Here is a 27,132-nt window from a genome sequence, read left to right as displayed (position 1 = left end):
GGGTACCTGGTAGGAATAAATCCCATCAATGCTTGAGCGCCGTAATGGCAGCCGTGCTAAAGACAGGGTAATATTAGAGCGCCAGGAGTGTCACTTCGTGACGGACATGAGCACTTTACAAGAAGCTAATATCATTATTATTACAACAACAACTGATATAGGTCTATATGATGTGAAAAGAACAAGGTGTTGGCTCGTTAAGTAACTTTACGCACTTTTATCGGCATGCTAAGCACACGCAATGGGAGCAGAATTTACCCATAGAAAGATCACTCAATACCTAGTCGAGTTGTCGGATTTCTACGACAACAGAAATTTACAAAGGCATGTGTAATGAGAAAAACATGGTTTAGGCTCGTTCAGTAACTTTCCTGCAATGGGTTGCTCAACACGCACAATGGATATATAATTTACGCAGAGAAAGGTCACGACTTTTACGAGCGTAAGGGTGCGGCATAGGGTCACTTGGTCACAAGTGTCAAGGGTTGGGGTAAAATATGATCGAATTTTGGGCGGGAACTTACATGTGACAAGGCCGTGTCAAAAGTATCCGGCTTTTTAATCACTGTAGCGGTCCAAAACGCCAAATTTTCTGACCATGAACACTAAACAGACACCTTTCTTAGAAATTCCTCCAATAGCCGACGGGTCTGGTAATCAAAGACAAAGATTTACCGGGCCTTATTTCTTTGGGGGAAAGGGTGAAATTGAGTGGTGGAGATGAAATAATTTATCATCAATAATCTTTAAACTGAGGTTAAGGGTAGATCAATTACATATATTTTCTCCAGTTTTGTCCTGAGAATAAAAGGAAAACGGAGATAAAACTACACAATTTTGCTACTTTACAGTGTTGTTTAAACAACTGGTTACCTATTAGGTATTGTACACTACATGTTAGGGAAATAAGGTGTTTCTTTATTGTTCGTCGATCGTTCTTACTTTAGAATTGATTCAAATTCACCGCAATTTTCCGCCCTCTAATTTCTAATGTAACATTTGGGAGACACTGAAATGTCTCACTAGTTTGTCTCCCTAAGATGTATACCTTATGTCATATGACGAAAAATGGCTCCTTAAGGGTACACTTACAGGAATTTTAATACTTTAAAAAAAATCCAAAAAAAAAGTACGTTAGGAAAGCTTTATTTATGTCAATTATACTGATCGGAAAAGGGTGTTTATTTGCAAACAAAAGCCACGAAGTATCTGAAACCACGGGGTAAATCAAATGTCATATCACAGAAACGCAGACAGCTAAATCAACATACTAGGAGCATGTATTCGATACACTGCCTCCATGCAATTACCGAGTTCTACCAGGATAGGATGACGAACACAAAACTTCGTTCTTTTCAAGTTTGTCCAGGAAAAAAATCTTTGGCCCGGAGGGACGCGGTTTTTTGGACCGGGTTGGTTACCCGTGTTGTCCCCTGGCCGATACCGGTGGTCACTCGCTACAGAATGCACTGCATACCTTTACGAACAGTGGCCCGCAAGTGAACTTTCCACTGTTTTCATGTGACCACGCGCTACTACAGTCGACTACAGAAATACAAGGATGGACACAGACCTACTTTCGTTAACCAATTTCTAGTTAACTACACGGAGTACAATAAGAAAAATATCAGTTAACTCAGTGGACATCAAAAAAGTACTTCCGTTTTTCAGTATAACACTTCTTTGTCATTTTAATATCTTTGAAAACATTGTTAACTATTTTTTCCCTGTTAACAACATACGGAGTATATAATAATAATAAAAAAATATCAGTTGAGTAAGTGGACATGTGCTTAATTTCAACTGCTTGTATGGACTTCTTTGTCATTTTTTTTCCCAGCTGTACCGGAATGGTATTTCATGAAATTGAACCTCCTTTTCTGAAAACTATCACTATGTTTGTACTTTTCTTTTTGTTCACAGACTCCACGAGGTTTTGGAGAAAAATCACGTATTGCTATTCAAAATGCAATTGCCTTTGTTGGGTTTGGAAAAAAAATGATAATAGTTGTTTCTTTATCATGACACAGGAAACTACTTCTATTATGTATAACAACTTCCGCAAGCACAGTAATGATTCACTTGTAAAGGAGAAAAGAATCACAGTTTTCCAGATGTCTTCTGTAATCAACGGTGCCCATTTTGGAGCTCCGCTGAGGCTACGGACCGGGCATAAATTTGGTAAGGAGTTGACAACTTGAAGTTTTATTGGGAAACCACAAAGTAATTTGCGACTGGATAAAATAGGTATAGTGCCTTTAACAATTAACTACAGCGGTTCAATAAGTGGAAACAAGTGTTTGATTCATTTTCCTTTTAATTCTCGAAATAAAGCATTTAAAGGCATTGCCTCATTTGCTGTTCATGCATTTTGTTCGTTTCCAATAATAACTATCCACTCAAAATCCAAATGAAGAATGTTCAAAACTACTCAAACTCCAAAAGAAGAATGTTCAAACCTAACTTGTTGAAGTTTCAGCTCAGTGGATATTAAACTTTTTGAGAAAAAACCCCAGTGAAAACCATGCCCAATCTTTTGATCACGAAACACGATTTCGCAATGAAAACTCTTTATTCCAAAAATCAGTCAATTGACTGCTCGCTTCTTGATTAATTCTAAATGACAGCAAGCCAGACAAAATATATTCACGAGGTGTTTAGTACGTAGGATCTTTTATCCAAGTAAGTCTTTTCGATAATAATTCGATAGGTTACCTTTGAGATAAATACAAATGATCCTATATATATCTTTAAACATCAATGTCTCATTCACAAAAGCTCCTTTTGAGCCGAATGGACTGCATTTTGAAGGAAATGCATTTGAAACATGCAGGAAAAGCAACATCGGTAATAGAGTACGCAACGTAAAAGAAATGTCTTCCTCATCGGTACAGAAAGTTAAAAAGGTCATGTGAAATCCAGGCGACTATTTTTTCGTAAAAATTCTAACTTTTAAAAGAAGCTTTCGGTTTAGTACGAGTTCGATAGATCTTAGCTTGGGCAATGGGGCTACATGTCAGAGCACCTGTATTGCGATGATGTCATGGTCGTACCGTGGATTACATAATGGGAACGAGGTGGATGGCGATGGCTCAACGATCAAAACAAAACGATTACTCGGTTTTACGACATCGGGTAAATATTTGGGACCTGTGCTTCTAATCAGAGGAGACGGTGGGTTTTTCAATGACATGATATCTCAGATGGTACTAATTTAGGTTTTCACTTAAACGTGAAAAACAAATCTTTGAATGATGTACACACTAGTTTGGATTGTGATATGTTCTTTTAAAGACATTTTACATGAGGTAGGCTGCAAATCGAGAGATTTTGTTGCTTGCCAATCACGAACCAATACATTTGTGAAATCACGGAGCGATCTACGATAGGGGTTTCCATAGCAGTTTTGTTCATTTTGCCAAGCCGAAATCATGAGCCACGTATGGGTAACCAGTGATATGGGAAACGACACGTGACATTTTTTCCCAATGTTTTGCCCAATACCTGAGCTCAAAAGCTCCCTAGAAGTTGTCTTTGACCTTGGTTTTGCGTCAGTTAGGATTATATACCCATTATAAGGGTAGCTCTTTCAACTCAGGGATAATCTATTTATTAAAGACCGCGTAAAAAGATGGTATCGTGCATACCATGATTCTTTCGTCCTAGCTAATTTTTCTTAATCATCGGCTGTTGGTAGTCACCGACTCAGCGGTACTCCTATTTGATTTTGATTACAGTACGCTTTTTAGTTCTGATTGTGTTTTTCAAAGTTCACATGAAATTAATGTTATACCATTCATGTCGTAGGCTCGTCCGAGAATTCGGGAACTGAGTTTTGTTCACATGGGATTATGTTGGGAGCCGTTTTCCGGCGCAAATGAATGTGTAGGCCTACAACTTTCGGAGTAGCAACATCATGTTGTGGTGGCTGTCGGAGGAGATTTACCGTGCCACTTGACGTTGTGCTCTGAATGAGATGGGTTAAGCCTCCGCTATACAATGCAGAGTCACGGTCTGTCTTGGGGTCTCGGAGGAGCTTGGAGAAGAAAGAAAAAACGAAGCACCGAACGGTATACAAGCGCAGGGAGGGGAAGTCCAATTTATGCCGGCCCCTCCTTCGCTTATAGAATCCCCCGAACCCCGCTGGGAACTGCCTTAAAACGGTGGATAATACCCCGTGCTTAAGTCTGCGCGTATCAGCTGGGCACAGCCAAATTGTGCATGCCTGCTTGACTCGCCTAGTTAGCCGCATTTATACGGGGTTTTGGGGGGTGATTTGATACAAATTTCTATTGTAGGGGGATATGTCATGCGTAATGGGATGGGCGGTCCAGCCAACTGCTCCCAACCGCTCAGAATTCAGAACCATTTTTTTTTCATTAGACAAAAAAAATAAGGAGCAGGGACCTGCAAACGCATGATCAGAACATTAATGGCCACATTTGGCCAATTATGAGACACCAGCTGAATTTTCAGGACAAAGGATAGTGTAGATTTGTTTCTCATACAATGTATGAAACAAGTTCGGTAAAGCACTTTTGGGCAATGTAATTTTCCCACAAGCATACAATTAATACCTCAATTGTCAATTCAGGAGAACAAATTGCCAACTTTTGGGAAAAATTCGCCCAAGTGTGTCGGCACTTGGTATGCTGCCAAACCTGGGGGGGGGGGGAAATACCAACTCATTTACTCAACTTTCTTTAGTTTATGCACTGGAAAAACAATAATCGGTTCAACGAAGTTGGACAATGTTTTTTGTCCAACATTGGCACGAAGTTACCTCACTGTTGGTAAAATCGGTTAAAAATTGACCAACTATTGGGAAGAATTTCCCAGGAGTATAAACAATTAGTATGATGCCAAACATGGGCAAAATATCAACCAATGTGCCCTTATTTGGTTAGTTTATATGCGTATAAAGGAAGGTGTCAGATTTGAACTTTACATTCAGACTTTGGACAAATTTGTGGGAACATCATATTTGAAAGTAACTATTTCCAAAAATAGAAGAGGTGATGCTAACATGCTAACAACGCTGGTTCTATGCAGAACCATTGCCGTGTGTATACTCTCGTAACAGTTTCTACCACGCAGAGCCAACCTTAGATTCCCTTTATTCGTGTCATGTAGACTAATATATTTAGTTTAATGACAATCTCAAATCCTGTCTACAGCACCAACTGTGTAAAAGACAAAAAAAAAATACACTAACAGTTTCTTGCAAAACGGCGACAAAAGTCATGGCGGTTTTTCATGATATGCCAAGTTTTTTGTGGATCTACATGAACCACTTAGGCCTGGATAGCACTTTGACGCTTTTCAGAAAACATAACCTTTTCAGTCTCCGTATTCCCAGGACGACAAAACCATCAAAAGAAGTAAAAAAACAACCCGAAAATGAGCCTTGTATTACAATTCCCTGTCTCCGATCTCCGAGCCTCTACAAATCGACTCAAATATTTGTTCTAGGCCAGTTGAAGGGTAAAAAAAAACTCGGTTTGTTCAGTGAAACTCCGCAAGGGAGTTGTGTGTGAGGAGAAGCTATACGGTGTAAGAAATCGCGGCTGCACCGGAACGCGCGAGGCTATTAGCGTGTCAGATGTCCGGCCCCGGCCGGCTGGGACGGGCGAGTTCTTGGGACCCGTTGCGGTCATCAAATACTTGCAGCGGTGTTCGGAAGGTTGTTTTTTCGGGGCAGGGGGTTGGTTTTTCGTGAGCGTGTGAGCTGCCATTAGGTGTTGACTCGGTGCTTTACGTGTGATCGAGGTGTTTAAGTGGTCTTCTCAACAGCCGTTCAAGAAATAAGTAAAAGAAATACGCCAACACTTGACTCGACATTGCAATCAGTACAGAATGAACGGAACAATGACTAACATCTGGCAAAAAGTCATGAATTAAATTAAGCAGTATTCAAATTTGTACAATTAAAATAAAACAACGTTCCATTGACTTATCCTTTAGTGACCACTGCGGTCAAATATACAGCTAGGACAAATGAACATATATACAGATCAGACGCAGCAGCAGCTTTTTCAACCGTCTTTTTGAGAAACACAACAGAAGTTGAAGATGTATATTTCTAAACTTTCCCGAGGGTCTAATAATGTATTTGTTTGATACTACCAATTGCAATAATTGCGCAGATTTGGCCTCAGCATTGCTAATGAACAATGCACAGCATTGCAGATTGACACAAGTACGCACACTAACAGGTAATGACACAATCAGAAAACGACAACTTACTTGTCCATTTTCACTCCGATTCCTATGCACACCAGAACAACTGATGATGAGTCATACATATAAATCCAAACGTCGGGGACGAATTTAAACTAAGGAGTGGCAGCCCCTGCCGAAAATCCTCCCTTCTTATATCATCAGGAGCCGAGCCAACACATCGTGACAAAATTAAAATTCTGCCAAAACTTTGCATCAAACTAAGTCTTTGGCCAGTTACGGGTGCGTGGCAGCGCAAACGAGTAAAGCGTGCCGTTCGGCGCGTATTGTCTTCCCGGTAAACCGGTGCACATCACGTTTTGTCCCCCGTCCGTTGGTGGGTCGGCTGCAACACGGTGATTTTCTTCAAGACCTTTTGTCTTAGGCTGGTGGGTTGAAATTGACCTCCAGAAGGGGTCAATGGATCAAGGAACGGGATAAAATATCTCACTTTCTGAACAGCATTACACCTCAAGTATCATTAAATCAAACCTCCATTTAATGTATAAAGAGATAGGCCTAATAATTACGGGAAATGTGTCATTTGGGAGACATTCCCGTGGACTTGTGCACAAATGTTTTTAATCTTTAATGTCACCTAACCCCGACTCTCCCTTATCCTACCCCAACGAATTTCGGTACATTTATGTTTTGGATATTAAAATTGTGCCTCTACAGGAGCTGTGACATTAGGGAGACATCCCTTATGTCCGCTGTCTCACTATAAGGTAAATCATTAATGACGACAAAATGTCTCCCAAATGTGCCACTAACAGGTATAAATGAGACTCCAATTATTACCTAAGTAGTTTCAACAATTTCAAAGACATTTATTTGCAGATTTATTATTGGTATGAGTTATACCTAAGCAGAACTTACTTCATGCAAGGAAAAAGTAGAATTGAAATGACCTCAGATTACACGAGGGCAAGTCCAAGAATTCAGGCAGGCTATGTCCCATACGTAACCAAAGTTTAACCCTACAAGATATTCATGGATTTCAGTGTTATTTAATTCTACTGTTGGGCATTTGCAAGGAGAATAACCACAATAATGTTAATGTTATTAGTCTTTGCGATGATTAGCCTCTGTAAGGAATGGCTTTACGTACGGGACAAAAATGGTGCCTTTTCTTAGACTTGCTCATGATGCAAATATTGTTTCTCTAAGCATTCTGACGGATATTCGAGAAAAAAAATCCAAACTCTAAAATTTGCTTTTCATCATTTAATTTCAGTAAAGAGCTTCGAAAAACAGTGCTTCATCAAAGTAAAACTAGTTAGCGCCAGAAAATGGCCATTTCTTTAAAAACCAATCTATCATTAGGCCTGTTAATTGACTGACATGAACAAAAGGAAAGCTGTTGCATTACTTTTACTAGTTTGTACTTCGTCACAACCGAACCCCTTTCAGAGTCGGTTTGGCGAGTTTCAAAAAAAAAATGCTAGGCGAAATGAGCTCTAATGCGGTGGGCTTATGCGCGGACACGGAGGGCGGTTACGTGGCAAAGACTATAAAAAAAGGAGGCGAAATCGCGACCCGACTTTCAACGCATGTTTACCGAAATCTGCGCCCAACACTCAGACATAATTATGTATGCTATTGTGCAAACACAAAATGAGCGTTCGATCAGTGTCCGATAGTTTGCGCATTCTCCGACTCTTTTGTTCATTTTTCTCTCAAAACTTATTAATACGAGTTGTGTGTTTCATTTTCTCGTGCCGCGTTTCACTCGTGCTGTTGATACGGTTTAAGAAAGAAATAAATCTGCTGTAGTGTTGTTTCAGAGCATGATGAATGTTCTCGCTTTGTGTTAAACATTAACGCTTCGAGGTCGTTAATTTTTGGCGCACTTTTAGCCCGGTTGGAATCGCAACAAATGGGGAAAATGTGATCAATTACGGCCATGAAATTAATATTATGGCTAGGACATTGATAGCGCGGTAATGGTTGCGATTACGGCACACAGCGGGTCAAAGGTCACAGCGGCAAAGTGTCTACGATTTGTGTACAACCAAGAAAAAAAATGAAAACATATCTTATTTCCGTAATATTCCTGGCGCCTAGCATTAGGCTGAAGTGCCCCGAGGCCGGTCCGCAGGAAACTGTGTCCATATCCGTAAAATTCAAGGTGGGTATTTTTTTTCGTCGACCTTTAATGGCGGCCCTTTGAACTTAGGAGGCGCGACCCCTGCCGGGGACCAGTTGTTTTGCATTGGTTTCCAAGGCCCGCCTCTGTAATTGCACAAGTGACTGATGTTGTCTTTGGTAATTAAGGTGCTTGTTTGGGGCGGTGTTAGTTTTCATCTGCCTGACTTATAGGTGTGTCTTTGGTTGGCAGGCCGCTCAGGGGAAACCATAATGAATTGATTCAGCAGGTGCTGTAGATTCTACCCAGGGCAGGGGTTAAAAGTTACTTCCATATAATATCAGATTGTTTTGTATCATATTCTACATAAAATAACTACTAGTAAGCCGTAACATAAATATTATTTCTTATGTTCTATCTCGATCCTGCAAAATCTTTAATGTAGTCAAAACCGATTAGAGAATAGGTGTTTTAATTACTCTAAAACTGCAACAGAAGCACATCAATTTGAATTCCAATCTTTAAATGGGTTTTGTTGTTGTTGTTGTTTGTTTGTTGTTGTTGTTGTTTGTTTGTTTGTTTGTATTCGGATTGTTTGGGTATTTTTGGTCTTTTCTAAGCAGCGAGATTGTTAGTACTTAAGAAAGATGATCAGGCAATTTGTTTGCTTATTTTTTAAATTGTTTTAAAGGCTTTGTTAGTTTGTGTACTTTCATGTTTGTCTTGTTTGTTGCGGGTGTTTTGTATTTTACCTTCTGCTAAAATTGAAGTCTATAGAATATGTCGGCTGGGGCATTGACAGCTTCATAGGTTAAGCCTCGACCGTTTAATAACAAACAGCAAAGCTTTCTTTTTTTTGTTCAAGTCGAGCGATAGTCTTCCTTCTAAGTGTCATCTACCTTCCCCCGTCCACTCGAGAATGACTTAACTAGCCATATCAAGGGCTGATTAGGGTGGCTATTAAAACACTCACAGGGGTTTACGCCGGGCGCTCAACACTGTGAGGCGAGTGGTTGGGCCACTTAAGAGCGGCACTTGTTATTCAAAGTCACATACACACACGGTCAAACATTAACGAGAAAAAAAGCAGCTAAAAAAACCGAGTATTTACTGCCGAAACAGAAATGATATATGTGATAGTAATACTAAAATAAAAGAATCAGATAAGGTGCCAGACATTTTTATTCTGTATTTTTATTATTATTTTTTAATTACTGTAAATATGTATTTTTGCAAACACACGTTGCTAACACTTGCGCAATGCAATGCTTAATGAATTCAGCACTGAATGATGGTCAGTTGATGTATTCAATTTTGAAAATTCTTCCACATTTAATTGCTGTTATTGTTTGAAAAAACTGGGGTTATACATAAAGGTTATATTCAACATTTGCTTTTGCTGTAATTTTCAGAAATGGATGGATTTGCAGGGGTTAGTATTTTATAGCAAATATTGTTACACTGACGTGTTTGAAGTTTTGTGTTCGAAGATGCTGGGGAAAAAAAACCAAGAAAAACAATCATGTTCCTGTAGTCTGGTTCCCTGACCCGACTTCAGTTCAAACGGAGCAATTTATAGATGCCGGGGATTGTAAGGTCATGGGAACCACTTTTATTGAAGTAACCAGTTCAGGAATCCGTACGAACAATTTCATTTTGGGTATTGAAGGTTAGCACTTGCAGATATACACGTGGGAACTCTACTACAACATGCTGTCATCAAAGAGATATCTAGCATGGTTACCCTTTTAAATAAGGGCAAAAATAAGGATTGTCTCAAAATTAAAACTTCTCTCCTTTCATGGACAAAATTAATTTCACGGCCTGGTTTCACCCTTGCTAGAGTTACAGTGCGGCACACTATGACGACCTCATCGCGGCCTCAATGCCTTGCAGTCAAGGGCCAACGAGTCGCAGAAAAACAAAGATTGCCCAATTTTCTTTCCGAGCTCTGTCATTTTTTCCTCCCGTCAAAACGGCGCCCCTCGGTACTTCAGACTTCATTCGAATCCCTGTCACCTACGGGGCTTTTATCTGGCTGCATGCCGCTTCTTTACGGGGCCGGGGATTCACATGCGACATCTGGAAACTCATAAAATGACCATTTTCTATTCTTTTACTTAAAAGGGGGGACATAACCCGAGCTAGAATTCTACCATCGTAATCAATTTTAGACCATGTTATCCTCAATAGGGGGATTTCAACTCCGGCGGAGCACGTATCGCGAAGAGTCAGCGTGGTATCATTTTTATAGGAGGATGGTGTCTTTTCAGAACCCATGGAACGCGCCCGGGACTCACCAGCTGTCTATCAAAAAAGCCACCGGGTGAGAAGTGGCGATTTTCCCGGTCTACTGATCTGCGTTTCACGGTGGGCAGCGGTACCAGTGGGATATGCTGTAATCCTGTTCGCGACATCCAAAAAGACCCCAGATCAGACGACGAAGGACAAAGATACAAAGGCACAGAGAGTGGAGGAAGAAAAGACGACAGTCGGGCACAGACACTGGCTGCTGTTATCCCGCGTCTCTACGGTCCTCTATACGATAGCCGCGCTCGCCAGAAATCAAACCCATAGTCTAAGTCAAAAGAGTGACTGGCGATATCTGATGAGAAAGAGTGTAAAATGGCCCGTTGGGAAATCCCAGTCCACGAGAATTGATTCCGCTTTTTGTACTCCCAACCCCTGCCTCCCTCCCACTAGTCGACCGCTATCATCGGAATTAAAGAGCGCTAGCCGCGACCGGAATTAAATCTTGCCCACCCATCGCCGATCATCTCCGCTAGATTTGCCGCATTAATATTTCATCAAATTGAGGCGAAAAGTGCCAACAAGCTTCTTTTTTTTATTCCTTTGATCTGCTCATCATATCCATGTCAGCTGCTTGAGGGATCGTACCGGACACTGCTGTAACAACCATCTAGCACAGGCTGTTACTGGGAACAGACTGTGCATAGGGTATAACCATCTTTCATTAGCAGTTTCAAAATACAAGCCGAGATCTAATTTGAAGCCACGACGATAGCAGGACGAGAAAAAAAGAGACCGGACAAGGACGAGAATAAATACGGGGCACAACGGCGTACAAGCCCCACAAGCCACCGACATAAAGACTAGTCCCTAGCGAGAACGCATCCCTGTTATGTACCATCGCTTATAGGCTGGAACAAGACAACAAACGCGCGCACAGAGAGGCGGGAGGATCGGAGAGAAAAAAGCGTTCAATGTTCCTCCTGCCGCGCAGAAAGCTCAAGGGAAGCGCTTAATTCTCCATAAACATCCAAATAGAGGCAGAGAGGAAACCCCGTTATCGACAGGTTATGCTAAAAAGCTTGCTGGGACATAGCGGGTACTGCGAGGAGATAAAAAAAAAAACTACAGCAGGATATTTTGATCAAAAAAAAAACCGGCGAAGCCTTCCACGCGCGCGGTGGGACGGAGGGGGCAGTGGAGGGGGGAACTAAGCAAATAAAAGGACGCGTGCGGCATGCAGGAGTAAGCGGCGATGGGGGAGGGGCGAGACATCGGGAATTAAAAAACGCGACATGCGGCGTTTTGATGGCAAGATTTATGCTTCCACCTCACAAAAGAGACAAGCGAAATTCCTAAATGAATAATTACATTTCTAGATCCAACAGGGACGCCAATAGCTAAGAATTGCTTTAGGCATGTACTCTTAATTTTGTTTTGTTTTCATAATACAATCATCATGAATTTTAACTTATCTTTACTCAATTAATGACCGACAATTGTGACCTTCTCCTCAAAACCTAAAAAAGTTCAGTAATTTTTGAATAAAATGTACATTTGGATTGTATTTTAACAGTCAACGACTTACTACAGGCCCACAGTTCTGACTTTCAACAACATCTGTCAATAAAACCTGTACCAGTACAGTAAAACAAACAAACAAACAAACAAAAAACTGTTTATAGTCACAACTTCCATTCAGATATCATCTGAAATCATAGTAACTTGTTCAATAACAAACTTAGAAATTAACACAGCACTTCGCCAACCCGATATCCCGTATAACGCTGTAAGCACCGGGGCTCACGGGCCCCGCAGACGGGTAAATATGACCTAGCTCACGGGGGTCAGCCTGCAGGGCCACCCGCTATACCACACAACAATCCCCGGTAAAAAAAGATATAACTAAAGATCGGTTGCACCTGTGCTAGCACAAGGCCTTTTGTCACCAGAGAAAACTTTTGGGGGCAATCCTAACACCGCTGGTGTATTTGATTAACTGGATTCTATTATTCGGCTGAGAATTTGACAAGGGTGTGAAGACGGGTTGTCTTTGTGTCATTGTTGGCACCCTGTGCGGGAAGGTCGTGTTCTAATTAAAGGCACATAGGATCATTTGCATTTATCCCAAAAGTAACCTACCGAATTATTATCAAAAAGCTTAACTTGGATTAAAGATCGTCCTGGTATACGAAACACCCTGTGAAATTATTCCGTCTGACTTGCTGTCAATTAGACGAAATCACGAAATGTAGGTGATTTCCAACGATCAGTCAATTGACTGATTTCTTTTGGAAACTAAGAGTGCTGTGAACGAATTCGTGGTTGGTGATCAGAAGGTTGTGCGTGGTTTTCACTGTTTTCTCGACAAGTGTAATATCCACTGAGCTGAAACTTCAACAGGTTAGGTTTTGAAAATTCTTCTTCGGATTTTGAGTGGTGTTATTAATGGAAACGAACAAAATGCATGAAAAGCAAATGATCCTGCATGCCTTGAAGCAATGTGCATTGAAAGGAATTGAACATGTCACATATGTCTATTCTTATTTCCATACGGAAGCTAGCTGTCTCCAGAATCCACCAAAGACTGGTAAGCATCGAAAAATTCGCTCAGCAATGAAAGGTTACCAGCCAATATGTCATGATATGTGTATTGCGTGTGACTGGTCCCCAGCGAATATTCGCTTATCACATACAGTTGTTTGCTAAGCAGTGTTCTCTACTTAACAGCCTTGGCCGAGATCCAACGAAAACGACAGTAAGTCAATACAAGAACCATGCCTACATAATGTCAGCCATACAAGACATACCCTAAACACTGCACTATGCTTAAAGGCATATGGGATCATTAGATGTTCATGCATTTTGTTCGTTCCAAAAATAACACCACTCAAAATACAAAGGAGAATGTTGAAAACCTTAAACCTGTTGAAGTTTTATGCTCACACTTTTCGAGAAAACAGTGAAAAACCATGCGAACACGAAACACCGTAACACGATTCCAAAAATCAGTCAATTGACTAATCGTTGGAAATCACCTACAATTCTTGATTTCTTCTAAATGACAGCAAGCCAGTCGGAATTATTTCACAAGGTGTTCAGCCCCAGTGTGATCTTTAATCCCACCAGTATAAGCTTTTTGATACTAATTCGGTGGGTTACTTTTGGGGTAAAAACAAAATGATCCCATATGCTTTTAATCGTAAATTATACCATTATTGTCGATCTAATCATGATCTAATGCATACAATTTCAAAAGCTTTCATCATCATATCTACGTCCTAATCTCCTTAACAAGTCAATACAGATGAACGTAGGCCCCTAATTATGTACAAAAGCATGAAGATAAAAACCTAATGGTTGGATCTTTTTGGACCGTAAACCCTGTTTTCCTTCGAGTACTGAGTATGGTTCTCCCTATATACGGACATCATCAATGAGTAAATGCAAAAGTGGCTCAACGTTTTAGAGTGTCGTTAACTTTGCATGGGGTATACGGGCCCTTTTGCAATGCACCCATATGGCAGTTTATTAGGACGTCCATACAAGAATGCCCTGCCAATCTGTCTTGCGGCCTCCCTCTTTAAGCCTCCCAACACCTTCCCATTGTCCGAGGTGTGAAATTTTAATAGGGGCTCAATAAGTGGCTTGCAGAATTCAATTATACTTAGCCGGGCCGCGGGAACAGAGAGGGGACAAAAAAAGATCCCGGCCCATGAAAAGGCCCTCGGTGGGCCCGATCGAAGACCGGGCTCACCCCGGTGTGCCAGGCCGTGGTTTAATGGCTTCTGACGGTAGGTGATACCGCACTGATCCGATTAAACCTCTAACACTTGTCTTCTGTTTGGGGGCTTTTGAAAAGAGGGTGACTCGATGGGCCCAGTATAGACAAGTAAAAACAAAACAAAGATTATCTGCGTGGCTCTGTCAGGGTGTTTTTTGTTTTGGTTCAATAGCTGAGCCGAACACCTGGGTTTTGGCAAAGGATACCTAGGTACGTTCAACCGTTCGTTACAAAAATAACATCGATGACAGAATGTTTATTTTGATGCGGTTTTGGTATTAAGTTATAAATTGGCGTACAGGTGCTGTCAATCACACTCAGTTTCATAAATGGTGCAAATGATACAAAAATATGAACATTCTTTTGATTTATTATCGTTGACAACATATTGTTGATGTATTATTGTTGACAACAACAATAACAAACACAACAACGGTCACGCTGTTGTTTGGTGGTTCTCAAGTTCCAAAGTTTAGGACAGTCGGTAGTGGGGGGTGTGCCGAAGTTGTGTTTTCAAAAAGAGGAAAACACGTCTTCATCAAGCCTAATCTGATACCAACAAAACACAACAAAATATTACAATAATACCAAAAACAGGCACTTACTAGACACATGCACGGTATACAATGAACATGTCTGCCATTTTCCTTTATAATTGGAAAATATTTCAAACAAAATGGCTCATTATTATTACGTGCATCATTGTGACAAACGTGCACGGCTGCCTGTTGCTTACAGCGTACCGTACGAATGATGGAATGATCCAATGTAACAACAGGCATAATGTTGTATTCCTACTACAGTGTCATCGCAACACACACAGTGTCCTCAGACAATATTGAACTTGAAAATCTACCGCTCTAGCGACGAAAACCTGTTAATGTTTGACAGAAGAGAATCATCCTTCAACACATGGAATTTCCTGCAGCGACTGCCGTGTTATTTAGACTGGGGGTTGGAAATTATTCACACTGTGCTATGTGTTATGGGGAGCTATTTAGCGTGCCGTTTAAGAGGTATTGGGGTCATGTTTAATACGACTCAAGTACCAAGTGTAAGCAGATATTGGTAAGTGGTTCTGCGTCGGACGGCTCTCGCGTTTGTATAGCTAGTTGGCACCACCGCCACTACAGCTGACCTGCATAATAGTCGGACATTATAGCCGATATCTTTTAGTTTCATATCATCCCCTGGCTTGCCTCTATGTTAGGTTACTCATTATTTTGGCTGTGACCCAATTTCGGCAAGCAAAGTATAATGCCTATTGGCAATCATAACATACGAGTGTCGACGGTAATATTTTTATAACAGTCATAACTGTGCTGTTTTATTCGCATGAAAAAGGGAAGATATCCCTGCTCATATTCAAATCACTCATTCACAGAAAGTGTCTGTACTAATATTCCTACTTATAATTCTACGAATCGAGAAGGATGGTTTTATTTAACCTAGAAATATCTGTCATTGTACATTTCTAGGTGTACACTGAAGAATTGAACCAGGGCTGAGAACAATTTATAACAAAAAGTGGTAATTTGATATATCCATGTTCCTAATGTCAGCTACAGTTCATATATAATATTGAATGAAATCAGGGATAAGCCCCCATTAAGGTATATCGCATTTTGTGTCCCGTATCATCAAAATGAAGGATTTATGATTATATTTTTTTTACAAAGAAAGTGGCCATTTTATTATCCATGTTCTTATCAGACACAGTTCATACTTGTTACAGCTGAACACATCATCATGAATACCCCCCTCCGATTAGGACTTTCCCCCTATTTGTCCCGATGTCAATTTTTTTTATTAACAATTTATGATAAAAGAGGGTGATTATTTTATAACACATGTTTATTATAACACATGTTCATAATATCAACTATAGTTCTTATATAGTACAATACATGATCAGGAATAACCCCCGATCAGGGTATATCCCCTTTTTGTCCTGAGGTCATTAAATGAACAGGTTATAATAACAAAAAGTAGGTGGTTATTTTATAACCATGTTCGTAGTTCTTATAAGAGAGGACATGATCAGGAATAAACCCCCGATTAGGGTATATACCCCGTCCGAGAGCTGCCTGGGCGATGACACACCGCTTAATGAGATCCGAGGCTTCCACAAATTGACGGGAATTACCTCTGAGAAGTGTTATGAGCAAATGGCTAATATAGAATTACCGGGGCTGTCTTGCACCGCGGACAGAGCTCTCGGTAGCAGCGCCGCGACTCGCGTCGCGGTGGAGTGTCCATCCAATCTCGGTACATATAAAACCGGTTGCATGTTATATACTCGGGGACCCATTTTCATCACCACACAAACATATATACAAACATGGCGGTGGTAGTACAGCGGTGCTGCATGTATGGACACGTGGTGGGGGAAAAAAAAGTCGAAATCGGAAGATATTAGCTCAGAGATCCGAGCCGAGGTATCTGGCGAATTATTTTCATAAGTCGACACAGCGAGGCTGTGTTCCCGTGCCAGAAACTTAATTAAGTGGTGCGTGATTTGGTGGAGTATTCCCCCATGGCCGTCAATTTTAAGTTGGTATATACCGTTTTGGATTACAATTGAAATAAACTTAAGACTTTCATTAATTGTGAGAGATTTTTTTGTCATCAATACTAATAGAGTGTCCTTGTGTTTTATTTACGAGGTTTGTTTTTCCGTAATAGCTAGTGCTTGACGTAAAATAGTCTTTAAATAAAAGGACAAAAATGGGACCCAAAAAACGTACGCTGGCTATTTTTTTGCTAGAGGGTATTTACCTTCTAACATAAAAAAAGATAAAAATTCTTCAGCGTTTGTTAAGTTTTCCAAGTGATGAGCAAAAGTGGAGCTATAAATCTACGGACAGAATTTGTCTGTGGGGTTTGTGGTTCGGGGGTGTTGTTAATTAATAGCTTGTTGCTTGTTAAATGGTGAATGGTATTAACAGATTCTGATGACTGAAGTCTCCAAATTTATTTTTCCTGCAGTTACGTGCCTGAATTTTAACATGAAATTTACTTGTTGTGGCCTGGTTTTTTAGTAGAAGTCTCTTATCTGTATCTGCCATTAACATCATATTTTTATCTTTTGTGGTGTATATAAAAAAAAATCAACACAAATTCTTTTATACATTATCCAATGGACTGTTTCTAAATGTAAATTTCATTTTAAAATAAATTTGTTTATATATATGTTTGTTTGCTATTTGTGAATGTCATTGTAGATTTCTTGTAAATCAGCATTTGGCTGCATTATGATTTGTAAGCCATAAACCAATAAACCAATTTCGTAGTATCAAACTCGGCGAAAACAAGACAGCTATCATATAAATCAACCTATAATCTCAATTTATGGGGAAGTTTGAGGTTCGTTGTGAATTCACATGTCAATCAGCACGAATCAATATTAATGAATCCATTACCATGGCGAAATTAAAGTAATGAATTATAGTCTGATACGATCAATCACGTAAATATCAATCGCGAAGTATGTGATTTGAGCAGCATTATAATAATTCTCTTCTTTTTTTTAAATCTGACGGACACCAATTTCGTTTTCAAAATAAGAACTTGGTTTGTCAGATACTTGAAGACGGTAAGACAACAGTGCGCGATCTGGATGTAATCTGCGGATTACTGAGGTACACAGTTTGTTTCAACCGGGATTAAGTGTAACGCTGGATTACGATTTGACTTTGAATTCCCACTCACCTTCGGGGAAGAGGGCTCTCATCTTGAGGTAGCTGGTAGTTAGCCGTATGATGGAGGCCTTGTCCAGCTGGGTGGTGATGGCGGACGGCAGGGGGAGCAACTTGGCCAACTCGAAGAACTCGGCGTTTTCTTTCTCCCGACGCGTGCGGGCCGCGTTCTTGGACTTCTCCTTCATGCTGTCCAATCTAATTCACCGTGATTAGAAGGACAAGAATTTTAGATATCCGGTTTAAGAAAAACCCTTCCCCAATTTCAATTTGCTTTACTGATAATATCAGACAGTCCAAAATGTAGATGCCTGTGAGCGTATTCGACACCTACTACACACAGCGTGCGATCGATGTTAGGCCTTGTTTGCCGGCCGTGTCGTTCGACGACACCGATGTCACTTTGTGAAGGCTGTGGTCAAGTTACTGGATCCGAATTACACACTCCACAAAGGGGCATCTTCCTTGCCTTAAGAGTATGGGCACACACTTGTGCTTCCTTCTGCAACTTACAACTGTTTTTATAGATCGGTCCCAGAGTTAAAAACAAGTATCGTAAAACATCCTTCAGTTCACCTGCAAGTACTGATAATGAAGACTTCTATGGGTATTTGCGGCCTCGACGGATGGTGAATGCCTTGATGTTCCCGTTGAAAATAAACGCTTCCACTGGTCTAATGACGAACAGGCAAATCAGAGGTGTGCTGGCTTTAATTATGAAGTTTCATCTCTCTTCGGCTAAGTGTACTGTGATGAGGAGTCTTGCTCGCAGTGGAGTGAACAACGGTAGAATTTTGGTGGTGTGTCCCGGCCAGCGATGTGTTCCAATCTACACCCTGAAGGCTGAAGGGCTTTGCCGTCTGGTCGGCCCACTGACACGCTCTGATTCCCCTATGTGGAGTCGAATTGTTCCCAGAAAGAAAGAAAAAATAAGGGAGAGACCAATCCAGCTGGATTGTACACCCAAACAAAAACGACCTTCGTCTGCGTTTTGCCGGGGAGGAGAAGGGGCCAAAACTTTCACCCGGACGTGAGGCTCAAAAGTTCTGTCAGCGGGATGCCGTCATTTCTGCCAAGTGTGTTCCTCGGTCCGAGAGTTCGGGACTGGGAGAGCCGCCCGGGCGCGGTGCACGGGTGACGGGACCAGGCTTGTCTTCCGCGAGCTATGGGGAACGGGCGGGCGTCCTGGCCGCCGGTCGTACAGTGAGTGAAAGCCGGCGCTCACCACCGCCGACTGTGTGTGTGTGGCGCACAGGACACTGCAGAATCCCGGATTAATCCCAGCGCACACTGCGTCATGCATGGCGGAGCATCGGTCTATAAATACCGCGAACTTGAATTCAGACGTGGTGTCAATCAGTGCGAAACCCTTTTTTTAATACTTGTCCCAGTTTCTCCTCTGTAAAATCCCATCCAAAGGGTTCTCCGGTTTGATCAGGGTGGCACCGAGGGCCGAGGCACCCGTAGAATCGTAACTTCTTTCCGTCCTGGCCTCGGTAAAAGCTCGTGGAGTAATCATGTATTATGGAACAGGCAGTTTATGCCGGCGCATGCAATGTACGCGTATGACCACCGTTTAGGCCAACTAAAATGGGTTTACTGAGTGAGCATATCTGCATGGCTTCAATATTCAACACATCGCTTGCCACTGAGCCACTAAAGTCTAACAACCTGTGAATAAGACGGGTTTACGGTGATCCAAAGAGCACCATGGTGTTTCAGCCTGTTGCTCGCGACCGGTGTTTGCTGCCATTTCTCCCTCTCACATACCAGCCCTCACACGCCTCACATTTTCCCTTCTCGTTGACGGCCACAATCATCCATCTTCATCTCCAACTTGTCTCCTGAGTAAGTCCCAGCATTAGAACCACATGTATCCTTGGCTCCACCATCAATTTAAGAAAGACCAGTCAGCGAAAGAAAGTTGAACGACTAAATCGTCTAACACTCTCTCTTGAAAGTCCATTATATTCCCAAAGCACACAGACTATCTACAAGACGTCCACTTCGTGATGCATCTGATTTGAGCTTTGAACTTCACTTAAACTCGTACAGTCATGCAAAGCTTACTTTTTATTCCAATGCCAGTTCAACATCAGAACACAAAGTCATGAGTGCACGAGCAGTTGGAGAAACATAAATCACCACCAGACGCAACATATTTTTCTCCCCGACGCCACGCTACCAAAGCCCCATAAGTGTCCCGTAACGTCACGCTAAACACTCCGGAGCAACAAGCCGAAAACTCAAATCGGCACAATTTAATACATAACAAAAATGCCCAAGCCAGAGAAGTTATCACGGCACACCGACACAATACATCTTGTTTTACGGTTAAGATAGATACGGATGGTACAAAACGCTACCAGTAGTCGAGGTGTCGTGTTATGATTTCAAGACATGATGCATTATGATCGGAATGGTTTTTTGGGGAGTACTTACCTAAGTTCTGGCTCGTCCGAGAAATCACCGATGTGGGTAGTCCGCGACCTAATCAGGCACGAAAAAGCAAACAGCAAACAAATCGTGAGTATGTATAAGTATGTGTTGTACGAACGTGTGCAGGTCAAGTTTCTCCACACTTTTTTTGTCTTTTTTTTTTTCTTTCTTTCTTTCCGGGCTGGGCTGTGTCCCCGGCCAGTGTTTTCCAGATAAGTTGCGATGGAGTGTCGTGCATTGATACAGCACGCAGACTAGAACGTGTGCAAACCCTTGCCAGCGCCCATCTCCCAAATCGTGAGAAGTCACGAACTCTTACCAGCCGAGTGAAGCACAGTGGCCTGTCATCCCTTGACTACACGCTATACACCTTCCCCTAGATCGCCCCTTTTCCGAAAAGCAACCAAAATATGCAAAGGCACGACGCGCGGTGCTTGCGTTTCGTCGGTGATTTGTTTAAAAACAGAAAAGAAAAAAAAGCGGAGGAGAGAGATAGAAGGCAGGGGGAAAATGGTCACCGTTTCAAGTGTGCATCCGAAAATGCTCATTTCTTGCCCCGGTGGTGAAGGGATAGTATATGATACATAGATCAGGTGGTATGGTATACATGGGTGGTCATCTGGGCCAGAATTTATTTTTTGTTTTACCTTTTCTCAGCCCCTCGCCTCTCCACATGCGCTCATGCCGCAAGAAAAAAAAAGGAAAACACTATAGTTTCTAGCTACCAAGGAGTGCACGCCAATCAAACGCGAGCTGTCATTACAGCGAGCGTTGATTGGTAGGCCGCGCGTCGGGGGCGTGACCTGATGACATCGTCATAATCAGCTACTATCTTGCGCTTCCATTCATAACTAGCGCGCCACTCACTATACGTTGAGAGGTGCGATCCTGTATGACGGTGCGCGAGTGGCATGCCATTAATACGAAGAGGCATAATGTACCAAATATTCGTATCATATTAATGTGATCTTAGGCCGCGCAGCACGTGTTCGTCCTAGTGGTAACTGATCGCCCATCGCGGGGAAGTCACCTCTAGCACGGGCATGGGGAGAAATATAAACAAAAATCCATGTTCTACGGGCGCGAATGAGGTTGCAGGCAACGGGCGCTCGGATAAAAAAAAAGCAAGGACATCGGCACTTGTGCTGGAACAGGCAACATGGTGTGAAGTGTACAATCGGGTGTGAAAATAGAAAAACACTCTCAAACTGGGCTCCGTTGGAGAAGAATTAACCGAACGATTGCTAGTCCCAGAGGGATAGCCTAGTGTCCTCTTTGTATCTCTCTGACTGACTGACTGACTCCCCGACTGACTGACTGACTGCCACTTGTGACTTAGACTGGTTGTGGGCTGGTAAAAACATCCGGGCAGTGCTATCGTATAGGATTACCCCTTAGCGCAAATGAAGGGGCTAAACCCAACTCCCAGCGCTGACCAAATGCGTGATGAGACTTTCAGCGAATAGCAATTATGAATCAGTAAAAATACAATGTTGTGCCCTTTAACTTGCCAAATCTTGTTTGCTCTTCAAAATTGACCAGAAGGCAATGTACCGTATCTCCTTTATCTAAACCGTCAGTGACAAAATAAAACAACAACCTACTTCACTCAAAAATGTTTAATTAATTTTCCCTGTCCAAAATATGCACGAGACTAATCCACGGTTCGCCCATGGACCAAGGGAATTTTGTTGATTCAGCTACATAAATTGTCCAATCTTTTGCCTTTTTATAGTAAAAACAAAACAAACCACGATACCAATAATTATTTTGTAGAATTTCCCCAAAAATTGGAACATGCTTTTGTAAGCTACATGTTGCAAAATAGCACCAAACGCACATTAAGCAAGATGCATTCGTGAGTCGAATTTTAAAATCAATGCCTACTTGAATTCAAAACCGATGTTGTGTTAAGCGTTATTATATACACCTTCGTCACCCGGATCCCCAATACGGTACTAGGTGGTAGCGATATAAAGACAACAAATCATCTCAAAACTTCCAGTTTTATTTTGGGAAGGGAAAAAAGCAAATAGAGAATACAACAGAGTTGTTTGAGATTTTATCTCCTTCAAGAAACAAGCCGAAGTCGTGTTGAGATGCTAACATAATACGCGCGCGGTGTCACCCGAGATGTCCCAGTGGGCTTCTAACACTATGCTTACAAGACCCGATATCAGCGCGGATCGCTCTACCTCCACCGCCGTCCAATTCGATCGATCGGCCCCTTAAAGATGGCCGAGCGTCCGGTCTCCAAGATCTCCTACATCGCTAATTATTACGAGGAGTGCAAACCACGCACCGCACAACCGAACAAAAAAAACCAGGGAGTCTGGTGAAATTATTAAAAATTCCGGAATCTTCCCCAAACTGCGGAAGTCAAGGCTATTAGTTTCAATCAGTTTCTCGCACCTGGGGGCCCCAGCGGAGTGGAGGAGGGTTTTTGATGCCGTCCAGATGAGTCACTTGACGGGGGCAAGGATGTGACGGTGTACGCTTTAGACCCGGCCAAGTCGCGACTGTTGAGGGGGGAGGTCGGTGATGACCAAGACAATGAAAATAGCCGGGTCTTCTTTGCCTGAGGAGCCGGGCGCGGAGCGCCACAACGACGCTTGAAGATTGCTCCGCGATAAGCGCCACGAAAACTACAATTCGGTTTCACGGATAAGAAGTCAGTTTCTATTTTCATGTTTTTTCCTAGTCGCAATTTGGTTTCATGGAAAAAAAGTCAGTTTTTTCCCATTTTTTTTTCCTCGTCGCAAGATGTAAGATCTGTGACTGTTTGAAGACATTTATCTGGATTTCCAAAAATCCAAAAACGTTGCTTTTAAAAGAAAAATATTCTGAATGTCTAAAGAGTAAGAGTAAAAAAAAAAGAATGAAGAATGAAATGTGCTGAATCCAACCATGCAAGGTTATTGTTGAGAACCCGCAATTTCACGAACATTCCTTATTTCAGTTACAGTAATACGACAGAAAGGTGATGAGATTGTGCCTTTGATGATACAAGCATGGCATTTGGCACTCAGTCAGAGTACATGTATGTCCTAAAAAAGATATTTGGCTATTTTTATAGGGCCATCGCAGATTTGTCCTTTGAAAAAAATATAGGTAGAATAACAAACAATAGCGGCCATTTTGAAAATTTTGAAAATTGCGTGTCATATTCTACCAATTTTTTTTCAAAGGACAGGTCTACGATGGCCCTACAGCCATTAATCTTTCTCATGACATATTCTGACTATGTGCCAAATGCCAAGCTTGTATCACAAACATAGGCACAATTCCCCCAAATTTTTCCAGTTTCTGCCCCACTACAGTTTCACTAAATTTTCCTCACAAACTCACGCACTGGCTGACGGGATACATGTCACGTGCTTTGTATAAAGAAGAAGGTTTGATGACGTCATGTCGAAAACAAAGGGACACTAAAGATGCACCTAGATTTCACTGCATAGACTTCAACATCATGCAGTCAATTCGTTTTCACGAATACCCATCTGCTTTGCTTATATCTCGAAAAAATTTTTTAGTTTGCCACGGTGGACAATAATCAGTGTTGAAGTTTTCGCGCCATAAATACCTCCGATGATATCATTTTTATTAGTTTCACGTTAACTGGTGCATTAAACTGGTGATGGTAGTGGCGTATGGCAGTTGCTTCATCAGATCCTAACACGAGTGCGTCAAATGTGCTTAGAGATGACTGAAATCTACGTTTTTACACCCAGAAGCAACAGAGGTTTTTTTATGCTAAAGTGACGTGACACCCCTAGGAGTTACCGAAGAACAAAAGCTACACAGCGCCATCAGCTATAAAGGATGCTTTTTTTTTACTCGGGAGTCGTACTTAAAATATCATAATCAATGATCGTCATCTGATCCGCCGCAGTTATGATTAATATTATATTGTAGTCGGCGCCACTTAGCAGTGACGAGATTTTTATGCAACTACGGAAGGGAGAGGGGATGGAGGGATCTGGAATGCCGTGGGGCGTGGACAGCGGCGGAAACGGGGGTCCATTATCGCCCCGCGTGTACGGGGAGAGCAGCGCTCCGTGTTCGGTAAAAACCAGTACCTCCATCTTTTACCCTTGCAAGGCGATCATCTTCGACAACCGAGTCTTTCTTGGGAGACATCTCTCTTTCCCAATAAATGGTAACCGATACGAAAAGGATCTTGTCAGTGTACAGAAATATGATTTTTGATCAGTGCATTTTGAATCTCTCTTGTCATCTAACTGTATTGTTTTCGGTCGAAATACGACTGTTCATGCAGTTCAGTTTATTTCTAAGTATATTTTGAAGTCTGGTCCCCAGACCAAAAAGACACTGACTATTCTGACAAATCTAAGGTCCGGTGGTCGCCACGGCACGTGGCCAAAACGGACAGGATCCTGCCCGTTTCCGAAAATATCTGAAGTTTTCTGATTACGTTTCCGTCGACACTCGGATATGTTCGCGATAGCTCGGGTATTTCCGGTTGTAACGTGGTTTCAGTTGCCCACAAAATACTGGTATTGCTAATTATCAGTCTTGATAATTAGCATTAAATCAAAGCTCGCAGTTTGAAAGTACTGAAAGGTTTCTCTGAGAATATGTTTGTAATGTAGTCGTTATGGAACACACCCATCGACTAGTTTGCAGCAGATTTTCCAGTTTTTAATACCCCGACTAGAAACACATATATTTTCTTTCCAACTCGGGTCAGCTGAAAGCCAATTAGTATGATTTGTGTTAGTAAAATATCACTGTTGCTGACTTTAATAAGATTTGAAACTTCCCATGGTGGTTGTGAATACTACAGGGTGAGTAAAGGTTAGAGTGACTTGTCGATGACACGTCTTGACGAGTCAATCACAAGAAACGTGGGATGATTAACAACGAGGAAATGCCACAGACTCAGTTCACATGACTTCACGTAGAACTTATGTTGAGAGTTTTAATCACAACTATGACATGATTGCAGATCATATTAGCATAACCCACTACTGATCAACAGCGGGCGTTGCTGTTATCTTTAGCGCCCTCAATCGCCCGGTGAGGAACACTCAAGCTGAATTATTTCAAAAGTAATACAGTCCAATTACAGGTGCCTTTCTCATAAAAATAATGACTAAGAACAAGACATTTTAACGTTCAACGCAGACAGTTTCTTTGTACAAGACCTCAATGAATTAATAAACGTCTATGAATATTATAATTCTTGCTATGTTCGTTATACAGGGTGTCAAAAAAGCGAAGGAAATCCAAATAGCAGGACCATTTTTGTAATGAAGTTCTGAATGTAGCACTTTTAAAATGTAGGATATGAAATCCCAATTAATAAGCTTTTTTTAGTGCAAGAATCTTTCAAATCGCTCATGTACTTTTCAAGTTACGGAATTTTAAACGCACAGATTGTTTTAAAGTTCTGTCCGCGGATCACAAAAAACGTAATTCTTTCAGCAAAACGAAAACAAGTCACGTACATCCCCATGTGAATTGTTTTCGTTTTGCTGAAAGAACACTTACATTTTTTTGTGATCCGTGGACAGAATTTAAAAAGGTGGTTGTGTTTAAAATCTCGTAATTTGAACAGTACATGAGTGATTTGAATGATTCTTCTACTGAAAGAAAGCGTATTAATTCGGCTTTCATATCCTTGATTTTGGAAATGCTTTATGCAGAACTTCATTGCAAAAATGGTCCTGACATTTGGGTTTCTTTTTTTTTTACTCCCCCTGTATTTGGTTCGGAGATTCAGAAAGCTCAAGTTACTGTTTACAAGAAGTTGGGAAGTATAACTCTTTTTGCCAAAAAAAGGGTTTAATCTTTTAAAGTCTTGTCCGTTGTTAGTCCGCCTCTGGACCTCACCGCCCCTTGTACGATTTCTCCCCTTTCTCGTGTCGTGAGAAAGCAAACAGAAACCGTACCCCGCGAACAAACCGCCGAACAAAAGCGCCAGCGCCTCTAATGCCTACCTCGACACAGAATTTCAGGACTTTTCACAATAAACCCGCGTCAAAGATCCAACCACGGGGGAGAGAATGCTTTTTCCCCCCAACCCCGGGGCTCGGACTCAAAACCTAACTCCACGAACCCGCACCGCACACTGTCAACACCTGCAAAATGCCGTTCTCGACATCGTCGGGAAAAAAAGGGGGCTGTGTTTACGCGAGCTACTCAAACGGAAGATTTTTTTTTGACCGTCTTTCTTTCCCGATGTCGACGTTCAGATTCGTTCCCTTTTTTTGTGTGTGTGTGTCAGTTCTCCGGGAACTGCGGATCACTCGAGCGAACTGGATCAAGGGGTTGACCCGGGTACTGATCGGAACAAAGGCCCCCATTCATGGCTGGCCTAGATATTGCATGAATGACTTATGTAATTTTACTGTATCCTGTGGCAATGTTTGACGTCTACATGGCGGATTTGTTGTGCCCCTGAACTTGTCGCTACTTTTTCCCCCCTGTATAATTCGGAATGAATGAGACTTAGCAACTCGAATGACGCTGGCAATTTTAAGAGCAAGGTCTTATTTGCAGAAACTAGGTCCGATATCACTCAACTTTCTTAGGCCTGGTTGAACTTATCTCTTACTGTGATTTGTTGCGACAAGTAATGTAATTAATGAAACATTTCTAAGCTTCTTAAGGATGCATACTCAATGCTC

General features: G+C 41.7%; 1 protein-coding gene across 1 annotated transcript; it reads right to left on the bottom strand.

Annotated features, from left to right (window-relative positions):
• Positions 1-14,886: 14,886 nt before the first annotated feature.
• On the bottom strand, positions 14,887-21,074 carry LOC119730608 (single-minded homolog 2-like). Its single transcript, XM_038203596.1, has 4 exons — positions 20,799-21,074; positions 20,483-20,530; positions 18,054-18,238; positions 14,887-14,891 (listed from the first exon to the last, which is right to left on the bottom strand). The coding sequence occupies exons 1-4, from the start codon at positions 20,825-20,827 to the stop codon at positions 14,887-14,889; spliced, it is 267 nt and encodes an 88-aa protein (XP_038059524.1). The 5' UTR covers positions 20,828-21,074.
• Between the last annotated feature and the right edge of the window lie 6,058 nt (positions 21,075-27,132).

Source organism: Patiria miniata, unplaced genomic scaffold, assembly GCF_015706575.1.
Source record: "Patiria miniata isolate m_02_andy unplaced genomic scaffold, ASM1570657v1 HiC_scaffold_22, whole genome shotgun sequence".
In the NCBI taxonomy this organism is placed as follows: domain Eukaryota; kingdom Metazoa; phylum Echinodermata; class Asteroidea; order Valvatida; family Asterinidae; genus Patiria; species Patiria miniata.
This window is presented reverse-complemented; position numbering and strand designations above follow the sequence as displayed.

Bases quoted from the DNA above. Each gene is read 5' to 3' on its own strand.
- LOC119730608 (XM_038203596.1), bottom strand. From the start codon at position 20,827: ATGACAGGCCACTGTGCTTCACTCGGCTG. The intron at 20,531-20,798 runs GTAAGAGTTCGT...GTGCCTGATTAG, and splicing joins CACTGTGCTTCACTCGGCTG to GTCGCGGACTACCCACATCG. The intron at 18,239-20,482 runs GTAAGTACTCCC...ACGGTGAATTAG, and splicing joins TCGGACGAGCCAGAACTTAG to ATTGGACAGCATGAAGGAGA.